Consider the following 16379-nt stretch of genomic DNA (forward strand, 5'->3'; position numbering starts at 1 on the left):
CATCAACACTTCAGACTCAGCTTCCTTGAGTTCAAGGAGCACCATTTACACATTCTCAATATACTTTTACAATGACTACCTCCTTAGAGATTAAGATTTCCTCTCTTAATTGCAGAGGATTTAACACCCCTGAAAAGCGTAGACAGATCTTGCTCCACTTCCATAAGGCTAAGACACATATATTATTGTTACAAGAAACACATTTCCGCTCGGACAAGGTTCCTCCTCTACCTAATAAGCACTTTACCACCTGGTACCACAGCACCAATCCCCTGGCCAGAACGAAGGGGGTCTCGGTGGCTTTCCACAACTCTTTTAACCCAGAGGTACTTGATAGTGATATAGATCCAAAAGGTAGATTTTTGTTTCTGAAACTGCAACATTTACATACTGTTTTTACAATTGCCAATATTTATCTTCCAAACCAGAACCAGCTCCAATTTCTCTCCTCCGTGAGCGCTCGCCTGAAGACCTTTGGGACCCCTAACTTGATCTTGGGGGGGCGACTTAAACATCCCTCTTGTGCCGAGGCTGGACTCTTCTATCGGTAAGTCACACATACCACCTTCCTCACTAACCAAAATACGCACCATTTTAAAAGACATTTCGTTAGTAGACACCTGGCAATTCCTCCACCCTGATGAGAGGGATTACACTTATTACTCTCCGGCACATAAGTCCTACAGTAGGATTGACTACATTTTCCTCTCTCAAACACTTTTGGACTCAGACCCTGCCTGTGGGATTGGTCTAAAACTGTGGTCAGATCATGCCCCAGTACACGTAACCCTCCGGAGACTTCCACAACATACACGTCGTAATGCTTGGAGGCTGAACGACAACCTCCTACATGACTCCGTTTGCACTGCAGCGGTGTCTAAAGCAATTACGGATTTCATTCGGGACCATAGTCGAGACGAGACATCTGACATGAATAAGTGGGAGACTCTGAAATGCATGTTGCGCGTGATCTTCATGCCCAGAAAGCCCGCACAGCAGATATACACCTTCTCTTCTCTCAGATAGCTTCTCTCAAACTCTCATAAATGCACCTTAAGCCCCATACACACTATCAGATTATCTGCTGAGTTTTTCCTTCAGATTTACCAAAACCATGTAGTAGAAGGGCCTGCCTGATTGCATACACATTGAAACTCCTAAGGTTTGTCCTCATATTATATGGTTTTGGTAAATCTGAAGGAAAAACTCAGCAGATAATCTGATAGTGTGTATGGGGCTTTAGATCCCAAGACCCTGACAGAACTTTCCAATGCTCGACGGGACCTATTACATATTTTCACAGACAGATCGCTGGTAGCTTGTAACAAAGGCTGTCACATCCATTACTCCCAGGCTAACAAAATGCGGGAAACGCCTCGCTCGAGTTATACACCCCAGACAGGACAGACAAAATATTGCCCACATTATGTCCCCTTCCCACCAGAAGAAGGTAAAGAACTCTGAGATAGTTTCCAAGTTTAGGGATTTCTACTCATCCCTCTACAATCTCCCCCCTCCCAGCAGCTCACATCTTTTGCCCCCATCCGACCTCTACTGTTATATACAGGATACTGCATTGCCTACCATCTCCCCATCTGATGCGGAAAACTTATAACAACCACAGACTGTGGCTGATTTCCTAATTTCTATCAAAGGCCTTAAGAATGGCAAAAGTCCGGGTCCGGACGGCTACACTCCTCAATTTTTATAAAACATTTGCACAACAATTAGCCCCAATCATGGCAAAGGCTTTCGAGAAGGTGGACGAGGAGCATCCTCTGTCCCTTTCACTCCTCCAAGCTCAGATAGTAGGGATTCCAAAAGCAGAAAAAGACCATGCACATTGTAGTAATTATGGTCCCATATCTCTACTAAACATTGACCTAAAGCTTTACTCCAAAATTCTAGCTACACGTATAGCCCCCCCTACTTCCCTCCATAATTCACAGCGACCAAGTGGGCTTTCTCCCAGGACGGGAAGCTAGAGACAACGCCACGAAAACCCTCCATCTTATATCATATTCTAAATCCCACAATATACCAGCCTGCTTTCTGGAGCGTGACGTAGAGAAAGCCTTTGATAGGGTGAGTTGGCCGTTCCTCCGGGCTGCGTTACAACAAATAGGCCTAGGCCCACGCGTAATAAAGTAATGTCTCTCTGTACTCAAACCCATCTGTGAGGGTTTCGGCTAATGGGGAGTCTTCAGAGGCCTTTGTGATTACAAATGGCACACGACAGGGCTGCTCTTTATAACCATTGCTTTTTGCAATCACTGTAGAACACCTTGCCCAAGCAATACGTAATAACGGTTCCATCCATGGGATCTCCACTCCCTCTGGTCCCCGTAAGCTGTCACTCTATGCTGATGATTTACTCCTATATGTTACTCAACCACAAATTAGTATCCCAGCGATATTAGAGGAGCTTGCCCGCTTTGGCGCACATAGCAATTTTAAACTGAACATAAATAAATAGAAGCCCTGAACATCTCCTTAGCCCCGAACAAACTAAACATCATTCAGAAAAAGTTCCCTTTTCGGTGGCAATTACGCTTGGTTAAATACCTAGGGACTCAGATTCCCAGTGATTTCCATGACGACATCTATCCCCTAAACTTTAGCCCATTGCTGACAAAAATCAGGCGATCCCTTGAAGCCTGGCATAACCTCAAGCTTACGTGGTGGGGGAGGATGAATGTCATTAAAATAGACATCCTTCCTAAGACGTTATATTTATTTCAAACGTTGCCCATACTGCTTCCCAAAGCGTTTTTTATACGCTCCGCTCCTTGACGGTCAAGTTCCTATGGCAGCATCATCCCCCTAGACACAAGCTCCTATGCGCCCCCCAAGTCCAAGGGGGCACCGGCCTTCCAGACTTCCAATTGTATCATGCCTCGGCATTACTTTCTCCTCGAGTGGTTTCCAAGACGTTTAACGAAACCTTATACTCTTATTGAACAAGATATGGCACAAGTAGATCTGCGGGCCCTTCTCTGGGGATATAACGCTAAATTTCGTACACTGCAAGCAATCTCCCCACACACGATTGCTGCTCTGCATTTGTGGTCGCCATATTTGCCCTGTCCACTGTTCCAGGGCCTCTCTCTCTCCTTTATTTGATAGTTCAGCTCTTCTGACCTTCCTATTCAGAGAACAATGTGGGGCATACATACGCAAACAATGGCCAACAGCTAAACACTTCGTCCACCCCACCACAGGCCATTTTCAACCGCCCTCGGACCTACAGATTTCTACTGCCACAGACTGTCTCTCCACAATCTCCCTGAACCAATTTAGCAGATCTCTACATCTTTCTGGAGGGGTTCACAGGCCTCTAACACCACTTGAGGATTTATGTAGTCTTTCCCAAACCCCCAGACACACTCTATCACTCATTTACAAAGGAATTCAATCTCACACGTGCGACTCGCTTCCTGCGTACACACACAAGTGGTCCAGAGACTTAGCTGTTGAGATTTCCCCAGCTCAGTGGACTACCTCATTTATAATCACCCACAAATCATCTAGGTCGGGATTTGCACAGGAGAAAAATGACAAACTATTATCTCGGTGGTACAGAGTTCCAGCTTCGGTACACAGGATGTTCCCGTCCACTATGGACGCTTGTTGGCGATGTCACGGAGGTAAAGGTTCCTATATTCATATATGGTGGGAATGTGTCAAGATTCGGCCATATTGGGATAAAATATTTGTCATCTATAATGATATGTATGAGACATCTTTATCCCCCTCGCCTCTTATGGCTCTCCTGTCCATTCTCCCCGGTTCAACCCAATCGCAAAAAAAATGCCTCCTAAGATTCTTTCTTTCCGCAGCCCGCCATGTTGTCACCCTCTACTGGAAGAAGGACTCCACCCCTCCCATCTCAGGATGGGTGGACATCCTGAATGACATAATGCTCATGGAGGAGATGCAAGGGAAAGCGGATGATACATATGACAAGTTCATTATCTTATGGTCCCTATGGCGCCATCATTCCGCCTCTGATCTATTCCTCAACAATCTAACCTTATGAGGTTGAGATCAGAAGCTATGGAAGGGGTGGAGGATGGAGACACTGAATGAGTTATGAATCATATTTAAATGAAAGGTGGTAAATCACCTGTTCAAATTCACTAGGTAACTTAGATACATTTTTTGCAAGCCCATACATGCTGAGCGCCCCCCCCCCCCCCTTTTTATTTTATTTATTTATTTTTTTCTCTCCCCCCCCCCCCCTTTAATACCATTGGTACTCTCCTCCTGGAGACAGTGTAAAAGATGGATTTTAACTCTGGGTTGGGCCTGAAGATTGATAGCCCTACACAGAGATGGGTCTCTCGATACTGGAGACTGTTTCTAGTTTACAAGGTTATTTGTCATTGCACTTTGATACATATTGCACTGAGGAGAGGACTTCTACTGGGAGCTTCCTCTTTCTCTTTCCCCTTTACCTTCCCTCTTCTTTGTTCCCTTTTCCCCCTTCCCTGCCTTTTCCCCTTTTTACCTCTCCGTCTTTTTGATAATGACTTTGTTACAATGTTGATATTTTGTAATTATTGTTTTCTGAAAACAACAATAAAAAATATATCCAACCTTAAATCATGGTTGGATTGCCTTTAAAGTCCGAAAAATGAGGATATCTTAGAAAAATTTCTCCAAACGGGATGATGGCAATTACACCCACAATCACATGAGCTTTCCTATAAAGCTTGGCTAATGCATGGGTTTCGAACTCCATTTCATTGCGGGCCGCATCAACATTTTGGTTGCCCTCAAAAGACTATATAAATTTATCCATGTTTTTTTTTTTTTTTTGTCAGAATAGGTACAGGAACAGCATTCAGCGGTGGGTGTGGCCAAACTGCACTAACAGTTGAGGATCCTAAGGAGCAATAAATACCAGGAGTGCGTTATGTGCAATTTCAGGGCTGCCCGTGCGTACCCAGTGCAGGGTTCTGGGGTGCGCTGTGTACAGGGTTTAGGGGTGTGCAGCTCTAGTACCTCACTTGCAAGGAGATCTTTGGTCGTGGTATGTTCACCCAGGCACAGCTAGGGATCACAGTGCAGATTGCCATGTGATATCCCATCCCATATTGCATCTGCATCTCCCTTGTCCCTGCAAGGGTTGACTACAGGGCAGGCAGAGATCTGTTAGGACTGCTACTAGGAAAGCTGTCCTTGTAAAAACAGAAGTCTTCTGTGTTTACAAGTGATGGTGTTGTGTGGGGAGCAGAGAGCAAGAGTGGGAGGTGGCAGAACCAAGTTCCAGTTGAAAAAAAAGCCCTGGGTATGAAGGTCACATAAAATTGGCAGGTGGCTGGATTTGGCCTGCAGGCCTTGTGTTTGACACATGTTCTTTAAAATCTAATTTAACCACTTACAGACCGGACCATTTTGCTGGTCAAAGACCAGACCACTTTTTGCGATTCGGCACAGCGTCCCTTTAACTGACAATTGCGCGGTCGTGCGACGTGGCTCCCAAACAAAATTGACGTCCTTTTTTTCCCCACAAATAGAGCTTTCTTTTGGTGGTAGTTGATCACCTCTGCGGTTTTTATTTTTTGCGCTATAAACAAAAATAGAGCAACAATTTTGAAAAAAAACGCATTATTTTTTACTTTTTGTTATAATAAATATCCCCCAAAAATATATAAAAACATTTTTTTCCCTCAGTTTAGGCCGATACGTATTCTTCTAAATATTTTTGGTAAAAAAAAATCGCAATAAGCTATTATTGATTGGTTTGCGCAAAAGTTATAGCATTTACAAAATAGGGATAGTTTTATGGCATTTTTATTAATAATTTATTATTATTTCTTTTTTTTTTACTAGTAATGGCGGCGATCAGCGATTGTTTTTTTTTTTTGTTTTGTTTTTTTATTGTGACTGCAACATTGTGGCAGACACATTGGACATTTTTGACACATTTTTGGGACCATTGTCGTTTATACATTAATCACTGCTATATAAATGCAGTGATTCCTGTGTAAATGACACTGGCAATGAAGGGGTTAACCAGGGGGTGGCATTGTAGGGGTTAAATGTTCCTAGGGGTGTGTTACTAACTGTGGGGGGGTTGGGCTTTCATTTAGTGAACACTGATCTCTGCTCCAATCACATGGAGCAGAGATCAGTGTCACTAGTTGCTAGGCAGAATGGAGAAATGCTGTTTACACTGCATTTCCTCCATTCAGCCGTCCCGTGAGACGATCGCGGGTATGCCCACGGCGATTGAGTCCGTGGGGTCCCGACCGGCACGCAAGCGCGCCGCCGGCATGCTCGCGAAGGCAGGGCGGCATTGAAGATTGGACGTACCTATACGCCAATATGCCTGCCTGTGCCATTCTGCCGACGTACATCGGTGTGTGCTGTTGACGGAGTGGAGAGAAGGGTTAGAACACCTGCCTTTTTTTTTTTTCTTTAAATTGCTGTCCATGCCCCCTAGGGAGAGTCACTCTCTCTAACTGCCCAGTTTTTCATCAAGAGTTGAAGTTAAAAGAGAATCCTAAAATTTTGGGTTGTCAGCAGAACAAGAATAGAGTGAAATCTAGTGGGGTCACTATTTCTGGTGACCCTGATGACGACCAGGTATTTTCTCACTTTGGAGGGTTTTCTGCTTAGTTCCTGTTTTGGCTGTGGGATAGAAAGTGCAGAAACTGAATGGCTTTCGACCTGCTTATTTCATAAATGAAACAAAGTGTTTTCAGGTGCCTTAGGACAGCAGCCCGGCACAATCTATTTTAGACCCCTTTCACACTGGGGTGCTTTTCAGGCACTACAGCACTAAAAATAGAGCCTGCAAAGCACCCTGAAAGAGCCGCTACATTCACTCCAGTGTGAAAGCCAGAGGGCTTCCACACTGGAGTGCTGCGCTGGCAGGACGGTAAAAAAAAGTCCTGCTAGCAGTATCTTTGGAGCGGTGTGTATACCGCTCCTCCACTGCTCCTGCCCATTAAAATCAGTGGGGCAGTGCGGCTATATCGCTGGCAAAGCGCTGCTGCAGCAGCACTTTGCGGGTGGTTCTAACCCAGTTTTGGCCGCTAGCGCGGGTCAGAAGTGCCCTGCTAGCAGCCGAATAACCCCACAAATACGACGGTAAAGTGCCGCTAAAAATAACGGCTCTTTATCGCCAACGGACCCACCGCCCCAGTTTGAAAGGGGTCTTAGAGAGGTCAGAAGTGTGGGATCTCTAAGGCCCCTTACACACTACTGCGACTTCAAAGTCAAGTAATTTTTGCTGTGAGTTTACAGTGATTTCAGGGATTATCTGTGTAAAATTGAGGTCTATGGACCTCAATATGTATCAAAGTCGGACCAAAGTAGTACAGGGACTACTCTGAAGTCACACAGATATGAATGGTACTCAGGGGCCTTAGGGCAATCTCTTCAATATGCACTTGTCTGAACTCCCTCAGTTACTAATGGTAAGTGCCACACATCTATTTTAATTGGATTGTCAACATTTATGACAGGCTGAAATAAACAGTGGCTGGATTCTATACCAAGCAGTACTCATGTTTGGGGCTGTTACTGTAAAAGCAAAAGTAAACACCATTTTTTTTTAAATCCTGCAAGGTAAAGGCATCATGTGCTAGATTGCATTACATACTAGCACATTATGAAATACTTACCTTAGAACAAAGCCCTCTAGCGGTGCGCGGTCACTGCTGAGAGGGCTTCCATCCTCAACCGGTCTTTCTTCTGGGTTTACATGCTCCGGTCGTCATCGTTCCCACGTATGTGCGTGGGAGTCACAGACCACGGCTCCGTCCCTTCAGAGGGAATTCATCGGTGACATCACTGGCTGCATGGAGTTTGAGCATCTCCTAAACGGTGAAGGTTTAGAAGATATTCACTGTACCTACAGGTAAGCCTTATTATAGGCTTACCTGTAGGTACAAGTGAAAAAAAAGAGTTTACTTTCACTTTAACAGGGGTATACCCCGAATGCAGTATTCCTAAGTCTGGTTGAAACTTTCCTGAATGTATAAGGCAGTGCAGCATGGAGCAACTGCGTATTTCAGCCTTTCATAGATCTTGACAACCTGATGGTAGCCGGGTGGGATGCTGCATCTCTGCCTTCAAGGTGCCCCAGAACTCTGGGATTTTGCTGAGGGGCCAAGCCGCCTGTGTGCATGTAGCCTAATAGATATTAATCTATATATAATGTTGAAGTAATAAATATCTTTATTACTTATTTCTTTTTAAAAATTGTGTTCAGCTAAGCAGATATTATATAAACCATGTTCATATATAAAATTCTTTTCTCCAATAGGCCAAAAGGTCCCTCAAAAAAATGACGCAGAGGTGGAAGACCGTTCTTAAAATAGGTTAAAAGAAAATCCGATAAATCTTTTAAATAAATGTCTCAGTTTATGTCCTACAAATAGAACAAATCTTTTTGAATTCGGTATCGAAAGATATAACAAAACACTTTCAATGGTATAATTATTAACCAAATAGCAGTAAATAAAGGAAGTTGATTGTTAGAATGTATGTAATAAGGTTTTTAGAAATGTATTAATGGAAAAATATCTGATTATTACCTTTTGTCAGTGATTTTCCATGGACCTGTTTGGACGAATCTTCAACACTGTAAATGCAGTGAGCAACCTGTTTACAAATCCTTATAAGGTTAGAGAGGTGCCTCTCCTGGACTATGTTGGTTGCCCGAGAATCAGAGAAGATGGACGGCTCTTGCTTTACAAAAGCAAAACTGCAAGATCATGGGACTGCCTTTTAGTTAACCCACTGACACCACAAAATGCCTACCGGTTTGTATGTTTTCTGCTTTTAATCTAACACCAATATTTTTTTATATGCTGATTTTGATTCAATATAAGGGTGCATAATTTGTATTAAAGTTTGTCTGGGCAAAAAACAAAAAACAAACATTTCTTTTTCATACATCATGGGACACAAAGTCATGCTAATATTCATTACCTGCTGGGTTATACTTCATCAATGAGCTCCGGCGTGTTCGCAAATGGCATGTGCAGAGCCCACCAGGAAGTCTGCACTGCACAGCGCTAATCACAAGCATTGAGACATTGTCCCAATGAGCGGCTGCAGGGATCGAGGAATGTCTCGCTGCCTGTGATTCACGCTATGCAGTGGCAACTTCTTGGCAGGCTCTGCATGTGCTAGTTGCGAGCACGCCTGAGCTCATCGTTCTTCATCAGGTGAATGGACACTGGTAGACCAAAGGTCTTCAGACAGGAAGCGATCCCCTATATAACCCCTCACATACAGGAAGTACTTTAGTGTTTTTTTTTTTTTAACCAGTGTCTGCAAGGTGGATGGCACGGTTTGTTTGAGCACTCTGACCGCCAGGTCTCTAGTCCCACAAATGGTTCCAAAATTAATCAAGGGATTTAATTATTGGATCCATTTGACACAGGTTTTTATGCTTAGACAGCTGGTACCCGGGCCTCGCAAAGAAGACTCAAGATCCTGCAAGGTTTTGCCTGTAATGTGGTCTCTGGGCACTGGACCCTGCAGAGTGGAAATCCTGGACAGTACTGCGCTAAGGCATTTCCTGCAGGGTGCCGTACAGGTCCAAGAGAGTAGACCCTAAACTTGTAAAGGATACCCAGTCCTTGAAGGTCCAAGTGCAAGGAAGCAGCCGTGAAGGATGAAGATTGGGCCCTTAGTTTCTAATTGGCCCTGTGCCTGGATGGGTAAGTGAAACCCCTTTATTTTGTCAAGCTACCTAAAGGCTGGACATCTGTTTGCGGTGACCATATGAGGGAGTTCTGGGCTAGCTGTGGATTTTTGCAAAGTGTACCTTTTTTTTTCTTCTTGTGTCTGGCTGTTTTTTACCTGTATGATGGCGCACAAATGTGCTCAATTTCGCCTTGGTCTGCTACGGCGCACATGCATTCGCAAGAATGCCGCTGGACTCGGCAGTTTGGCGGCCATGGCACATGCAGCTACGCCACACATGTACCGTAGCCTTTATCTGGGCGCATGAAGATTCCTAATGTACGCAAATACAGTCACGCTCGTTCGCCAGGACTGCGTGTGTACGTACACGCACATAACGCTTCGGTGCCACCTAGCTTATTTTACTCTTTGTGGCTATTAAATGTCTTCCAAAAAGAGGAGTAGGACTAACACCACATCATCAGTAGTTCCTGATGAACCTTGTCATATCCCTAGTGTTGTATCCCCTGAAGGACCAGAGGCTTCTGGGCAATCTGAGCCGCTGCACCTATCTGGTATTGTGCCTGCAGTCAATGCTGCTGTTTCACCCTTTATCACTAAGGATGAACTGTCCTCAGCTATATCCGGGTTAGAGCACAGGATTGCTGGCATGATTGCCTCCATCCCGCAGGGTGGCAGGAAGCATGACAGATCCCCCTCCCCGGAGTCTCCTAGTCTGGAGCAGGAATGGGTCGAGGATGGGGAGGAGCTTAAAGCTCAGAATTCGGTGGAGTACCCAGCAGATGAGTCGGCTTTGAAGCAATCCGGACAAGAAGATATCCAGTCGATGTCTGCCTCTCAGTCGCAGAGGCTTTTGATCCTGACTCTGACCGAAATGGTTCGTTCTGCATTTAAGTTGCCTCTTGCAGAGGTGGCTGAGCGCCCCTGGTCCTCTGGGATTTCCAAGGCTTTTTCAGGTCACACAGATTTTCCCCCTACACCCCCTGTTGGAACAAGCAGTGTATGCTGATTGGGAACATCCTGACAGGACTTTTGTTCCTACTAAGGTTTTCCCTTTTTTATATCTCATGAATGAAAAGTTTGTTAAAAAATGGAGCATGCCACCCGTAGATGCAGCAGCCTCTCCCTTAACCACATGCCGACCGGGCCATAGCCGAAAGACCGCTACAGTGCGGTTGGCTTATTCTGGGAGGGCCCCCTGGGGTGTGCACCTGAGAACATCTGTGACCGCCAGGTCCGGAAGACCCAGCAGATCATGGAAATGTCTGCTGATAGCAGCCGTTTACCACGTGATTTCTCTGTCAAATGACAGCGATCACAGCAACAGACCGGCATCCCGTCCGGTTCCTCCCTGCCCTCTTTGTACCGATTGCTATAGTGTGAGGGGACGGGGGGAGAGATTGTTTGCAGCAGTGCTGTGGGCTAGATGTGTAGTGCCCACAGCGCTGCTCAGTGCCCATTCCAGCCACATTCTGACTCTGCCAATACTCTGCCACACCCTGCCACACCCTGCCGTACTCTGCCACACTCTGCCGTACACATCAATACTCTGCAATACTTCTCCATCCATACCCAGCTATACTCAGCCATACCCAGCTATCCCACCCAGCCATCTATGGCTTATCCATGCTACTACAATGCCTCAAAGTGTAATTGGTCAAATTAACCTTGAAATTTATGCCCCTAGAACGCCTGCTGGCGCTCCCTACATGTTGGGCCTCTGTATGTGGCCACGCTGTGTAAAAGTCTCTCACACATGTGGTATCACCATACTTGAGAGGCTAAAGGTTCAGAATGTATTTTGGGGTGTAATTTGTGGTATGCATATGCTGTGTGTGAGAAATAACCTGATAATATGACAATTTTGCGAAAAAAAAAAAGAAAATAACTTGATTTTGCAAAAATTACAACTTTAAAAACCTCACTGTGTCTCTTTCTAAATACCTTGGAATGTCTAATTTCCAAAAAGGGTTAATTTGGGGGGTATTTGTACTTTCCTGGCTTGGTAGGGTCTCAAGAAATAAGATAGGCCATCAGTACTTCAGGTGTGATCAATTTTCAGAGATTGGCACCATAGCTTGTGGACTCACCGACCAAATAATATACACCAATGTTGATTTATATTTACAAATGATATGTAGCAGTATATATTTTGGCCAAAATTTATGAAGAAAATTTTCAATTTTGCAAAATTTTAACAGAAACAATTTTTTTTTTTTTTTTTCAGAATTTTCAGTATTTTTGGATTTATAGCGCAAAAAAATAAAAAAAAACAGCGATGAGTAAATAACACCAAAAGAAAGCTCTATTTGTGTGGGAAAAAAAGGACAAAATTTTCATATGGGTCCTGTGTTGCGTGACTGAGTAATTGTCATTCAAAGCGTGAGAGCACCGAAAGCTGAAAATTGGTCTGGTTAGGAAGGGGGTTTAAGTGCCCAGTGGTCAAGTGGTTAAACAAGAGCTTATCTTGTCTAGTAGATAACGCACAGAGTTATTATTAAAGGCTTCCTTTTCTTTGGCCAGTTCAGCTATTCAGCCAGCTGTTGCAGCAATTGGTATTTGCCAGTCCATAAAGGATCAGGTCAAACGGACTGATAGGCCTAACCAGGAGGATGATCTGCCTGAAAGTAATGCCGCGTACACACGAGCGGACTTTTCAACATCCAAAGTCCGACGGACTGATTCCGTCAGACTATTCGATCGTGTGTGGGCTGCAACGGACTTTTGATTCGCCAAAGTCTGACGGACTTTAGAATATGGAACATGCTTCAAATTTTTCCGACGGAACTCCGCCGGACCCGGTCCCTTTGAAAAATTCGCTCGTGTGTATGCTATTCCGACGGACTAAAACCGACGCTAGGGCAGCTATTGGCTACTGGCTATGAACTTCCTTATTCGAGTCCAGTCGTACGTCGTCACGTTCGAATCCGTCGGAGTTTAGTGTGATTGTGTGTGGCCAAGTCCGCTCAGTCGAAAAGTCCGTCAGAACTCTGTCGGAACTCCGGCAGAACTCCTTCGGAAGTCTGTCGGACATAAGTCCTCTCGTGTGTACGGGGCTTAAGACATATTTCTCGAGCGCTGTGTGTTTTTTTTTATTTTTTTTTATTTTTTTTTCTGCTGACGTTTTAAAGGATTCAATAAGATTCAGCAGATTTCTCATCTGGCTCTCTTGTCTGCACATATACACAGACTTCTATGGCTTAAGAACTGGTCATCCAACCTTCCTTGTAAAAAGTTTTTGGCTGGTTTCCCGTTTCATAGAGAACGTTTATTTGGTGATTACTTGTACAAATATAGCTAAAAGATTTCCGGAGGGAAGAGTTCTCTACTTCCTGTGAAGAAAAGCACCACCCGTCCCTCATTTAAAAACCTAGTGGCCGTTTCCTCAAATGTCTCAGCGTTAGGGCAGTTCTGCCACCAACAGGGCGCTAGGGCCATGGGCAAGCTGCAAGGCCAGAGCCAGAAAAGTCCCTGGGTCCAAAATTCTTCTAAACCCAACACCAAGCCCTCCTTTTGAGGGTACGCCCCCACTCCATCGGGTGGGGGGAAGGCTACTGCGCTTTCCGGACATTTGGAAAACAACAATTCAGGACAAGTGGGTCACCACAATTGTATCTCACGGTTACAAGCTGAAGTTGCGGGGGGGTTCTCCCTCATAGCTTTCTAAGATCCAGCATTCCCTCCAAAAAGAAAACTTGTTGCTTTAGGCACTACATTATCTAGTGCATCAAGGAGTGATTGTAGAGGTTCCTGTATTTGAAAGGGGCACAAGGTTTTACTTAAACCTGTTTACAGTTCAGAAACCATATGGGGACACAAGACCCATTTTGGACCTAAAGGTGTGTTTGTTTTTTTTTTTTTTTTGTTTTTTTTACGAAAGGCAAATCCACTTTGCACTACGAGTGCAAAGTGCAGCCTTATCAAAGGTTCCTACGTTTTTGCAGTAGAGGAACTTCATTTTCAGTTTGTGGCTCTACCCTTCAGGCTTGCTACAGCTCCCCGGGTGTTCACAAAGGTCCTAGCACCAGTACTGGGTCTTTTAAGGGCCCAAGGGATTCTGGTGCTCGGGTATCTGGATGACCTCCTGCTCAGAGATCACTCAGTATAGGCTCCAGAACAGGGCACAGTATGCACGGTGCAGTATTTGAAAAGCTTAGGCTGGATCATAAAGACCGAAAAGTCAGCTTTGAGACCAGCTCAAAGTCTAAGGTATTTAGATCTGATCCTAAACACGGTCCAAGCAAGAGTATTTTTACCGCCCATAAGGATCTGTGCCCTGAAGGAACAGATGTGTCAGATTAAGGGCACCAGACAACCCTCCATTCGGCTCTGTATAACTCTTCTAGGGAGGATTGTATCCTCCTTCGAGGCAGTGCCCTATGCCCAGTTCCATTCCAGGCCATTACAACAAGACATCTTGTTGGCTTGGAACACAGGGAAAAAAAGCCCTGGATTATCCAGTCTGCTTATCTCCTCAGGCATACTTAAGCCTAAACTAGTAGTTGCAGGATCAGAACCTCCTGGTAACTTGGAGAGTACTGACTACAGATGCCAGTCTCTCAGGCTGGGGAGCGACCCTAGACGGGCTCACAGCTCAGGGGAAATGGTCAGGGACAGAGCAGACCCTGCCCATCAATGTCTTTGAATTACGGGCGGTACGTCTAGCCCTACGTTCCTGGGCGGAGGAGTTTCAGGACTGCCCCATCAGTTTTCAATCCAACAATGCCACGGCAGTGGCCTATATAAGGGACATGGGCCAATTTATATTGACAGTCCATATCCCAGGAGTAGAGAGAACTGGAAGGCAGTTTATCTCAGCCACCAGCAGATCCACCTGGGGGAATGGTCCCTACACCCAGAGGTGTGACAGGAAATTTGCCAACATTGGGGATGACCAGAGCTCGACCTAATGGCATCCAGGTTCAACAAGCTACAGCAGTTTGTGTCCTGAACAAGAGATCCTCTGGCAATTGGCGCAGATGCTCTGATGGACCCAGTACTCCTTGGTCTATGCTTTACCTCCGATCCCTCTCCTTCCACATTTTATTGTGCAGGATTCGGAGAGGGGGTACCAGTCATTCTGGTGGCACAAGCCTGGCCCAGAAGGCCCTGGTTCCCAGAGATTTTCAGACTAATAGACGGGCCATGGACTATTCCACATCACCCCAATCTACTGTCTGAAGGTCCTATATTCCTTCCCAATTTACAGTCTCTAAATTTGATGGCTATTTAAGCCAGGGTGTTAAAGGACCGTGGCATCTTGGGACCAGTGGTGTTTACTCTAGTGAATGCTAGAAAAGCTGTCACTAGGAAGATTTATCATAAGGTCTGGAAGACTTATATTGCTTGGTGTGAAGCCAGAAAATTGCACCCTCGGAAATATGTGATTGGGAGAATTCTCTTTTCTACAGTCAGCTGTGGAAATCAAATTGGCTTTGAGTACAATCAGAGGTCACGTTTCGGCCCTATCAGTATTCTTCCAAAGACCTTTTAGCCTCCCATTCACTGATCCGAACCTTTTATGCAGGGGGCAATTCACCTCGCTTGCTCCCCCCCCCCCCCCATTAGGTCACCTATATGTCCTTGGGACTTGAGCAACCATTTGAACCTGTCAAGGAAATTCCATTAGCCTTGCTGTCACGCAATCTAGCCTTCCTAATGGCTATCACCTAGGCTAGAAAGGTGTTGGAGATGGCGGCCCTTTCATGTAAGGAACTGTACTTGATCTTTCACCATGACAAAGTCGTGTTACGACCTGTTCCTTCCTTTTTGCCAAAAGCGGTGTCGGCCTTTCGTTTATATCAGGACATTATTTTACCTTCTTTTTTCTCTCAGCCTCGTTCGGCGGAAGAGAGACCACTGCATTCTTTGGACGTTGTTCAGGAAGTCCAGGTTTATTTGTCTAAATCTGCGGAGTCACAGTGGTCAATGTTTGGGAGCCCCTTCCACCAGCCCCTAAATGCTAAGGCTTCATGCACACGAGACGCAGATGCAAACGCTGCTGGACACATGTTGAAACCGGCGTTTAGAAAAACACGTTTTGCCGCGATTTTTTACCGTGATTTAGCGGCGTTTTACCGCGTTTGCGTCTAGAAGCGTTTAGTTAAGCTAACATCATAGACCCTCCACAGCTCAAAAATTAACTATTTCAGCAATTTTGTGAGACCAGAGTGAGTAGCAGCAGCTGTGAGAGCTGCAGTGTACTTGTATTTAGCGTGTCACTTGCCACGGCACCTGCCACAAGTTGTGGATTGTCCACTTGCCACGTGACTTGCCACATCACCTGCCACGTCACTTGCCATGTCATCTGCCACAAGTTGTGGATTGTCCAACTGCCACGTCACCTGCCACAAGTTGTGGATTGTCCACTTGCCACGTGACTTGCCACATCACCTGCCACGTCACTTGCCACGTCACCTGCCACAAGTTTTGGATTGTCCACTTGCCACGTCACTTGCCACAAGTTGGGGATTGTCCACTTGCCACATCACCTGCCACGTCACCTGTCACAAGTTGTGGATTGTCCACTTGCCACATCACTTGCCACCTGCCATGTCACTTGCCACAAGCTGTGGATTGTCCACTTGCCACGTCACTTGCCACGTCACCTGCCACAAGTTTTGGATTGTCCACTTGCCACGTCACTTGCCACGTCACTTGCCACGTCAGCTGCCACGTCACTTGCCACAAAATATGGATTGTCCACT

The 16379-nt window shown here is 45.4% G+C and overlaps 1 protein-coding gene across 8 annotated transcripts in view; it reads left to right on the top strand.

Annotated features, from left to right (window-relative positions):
* Positions 1-16379, top strand: part of PLA2G6 (phospholipase A2 group VI) — a 252096-nt gene that overhangs the window by 13264 nt on the left and 222453 nt on the right. For 4 of the 8 annotated variants that reach the window (XM_077452375.1, XM_077452376.1, XM_077452371.1 and 1 more), the window contains exon 2: positions 8563-8780. The exons of 2 other annotated variants lie outside the window; for them this stretch is intronic. In XM_077452375.1, coding sequence (XP_077308501.1) covers positions 8572-8780 — 209 coding nt within the window. In that variant the 5' untranslated portion in view covers positions 8563-8571. Of the gene's footprint in view, positions 1-428; positions 548-1809; positions 3648-8562; positions 8781-16379 lie in introns of those variants that run through there. 2 more of the 8 variants (XM_077452372.1, XM_077452373.1) reach the window with 2 other exon arrangements.

This window comes from Lithobates pipiens, unplaced genomic scaffold (assembly GCF_037356315.1).
Source record: "Lithobates pipiens isolate NorthernLeopardFrog02 unplaced genomic scaffold, aLitPip1_a1.2 Scaffold_23, whole genome shotgun sequence".
NCBI classification, from domain to species: domain Eukaryota; kingdom Metazoa; phylum Chordata; class Amphibia; order Anura; family Ranidae; genus Lithobates; species Lithobates pipiens.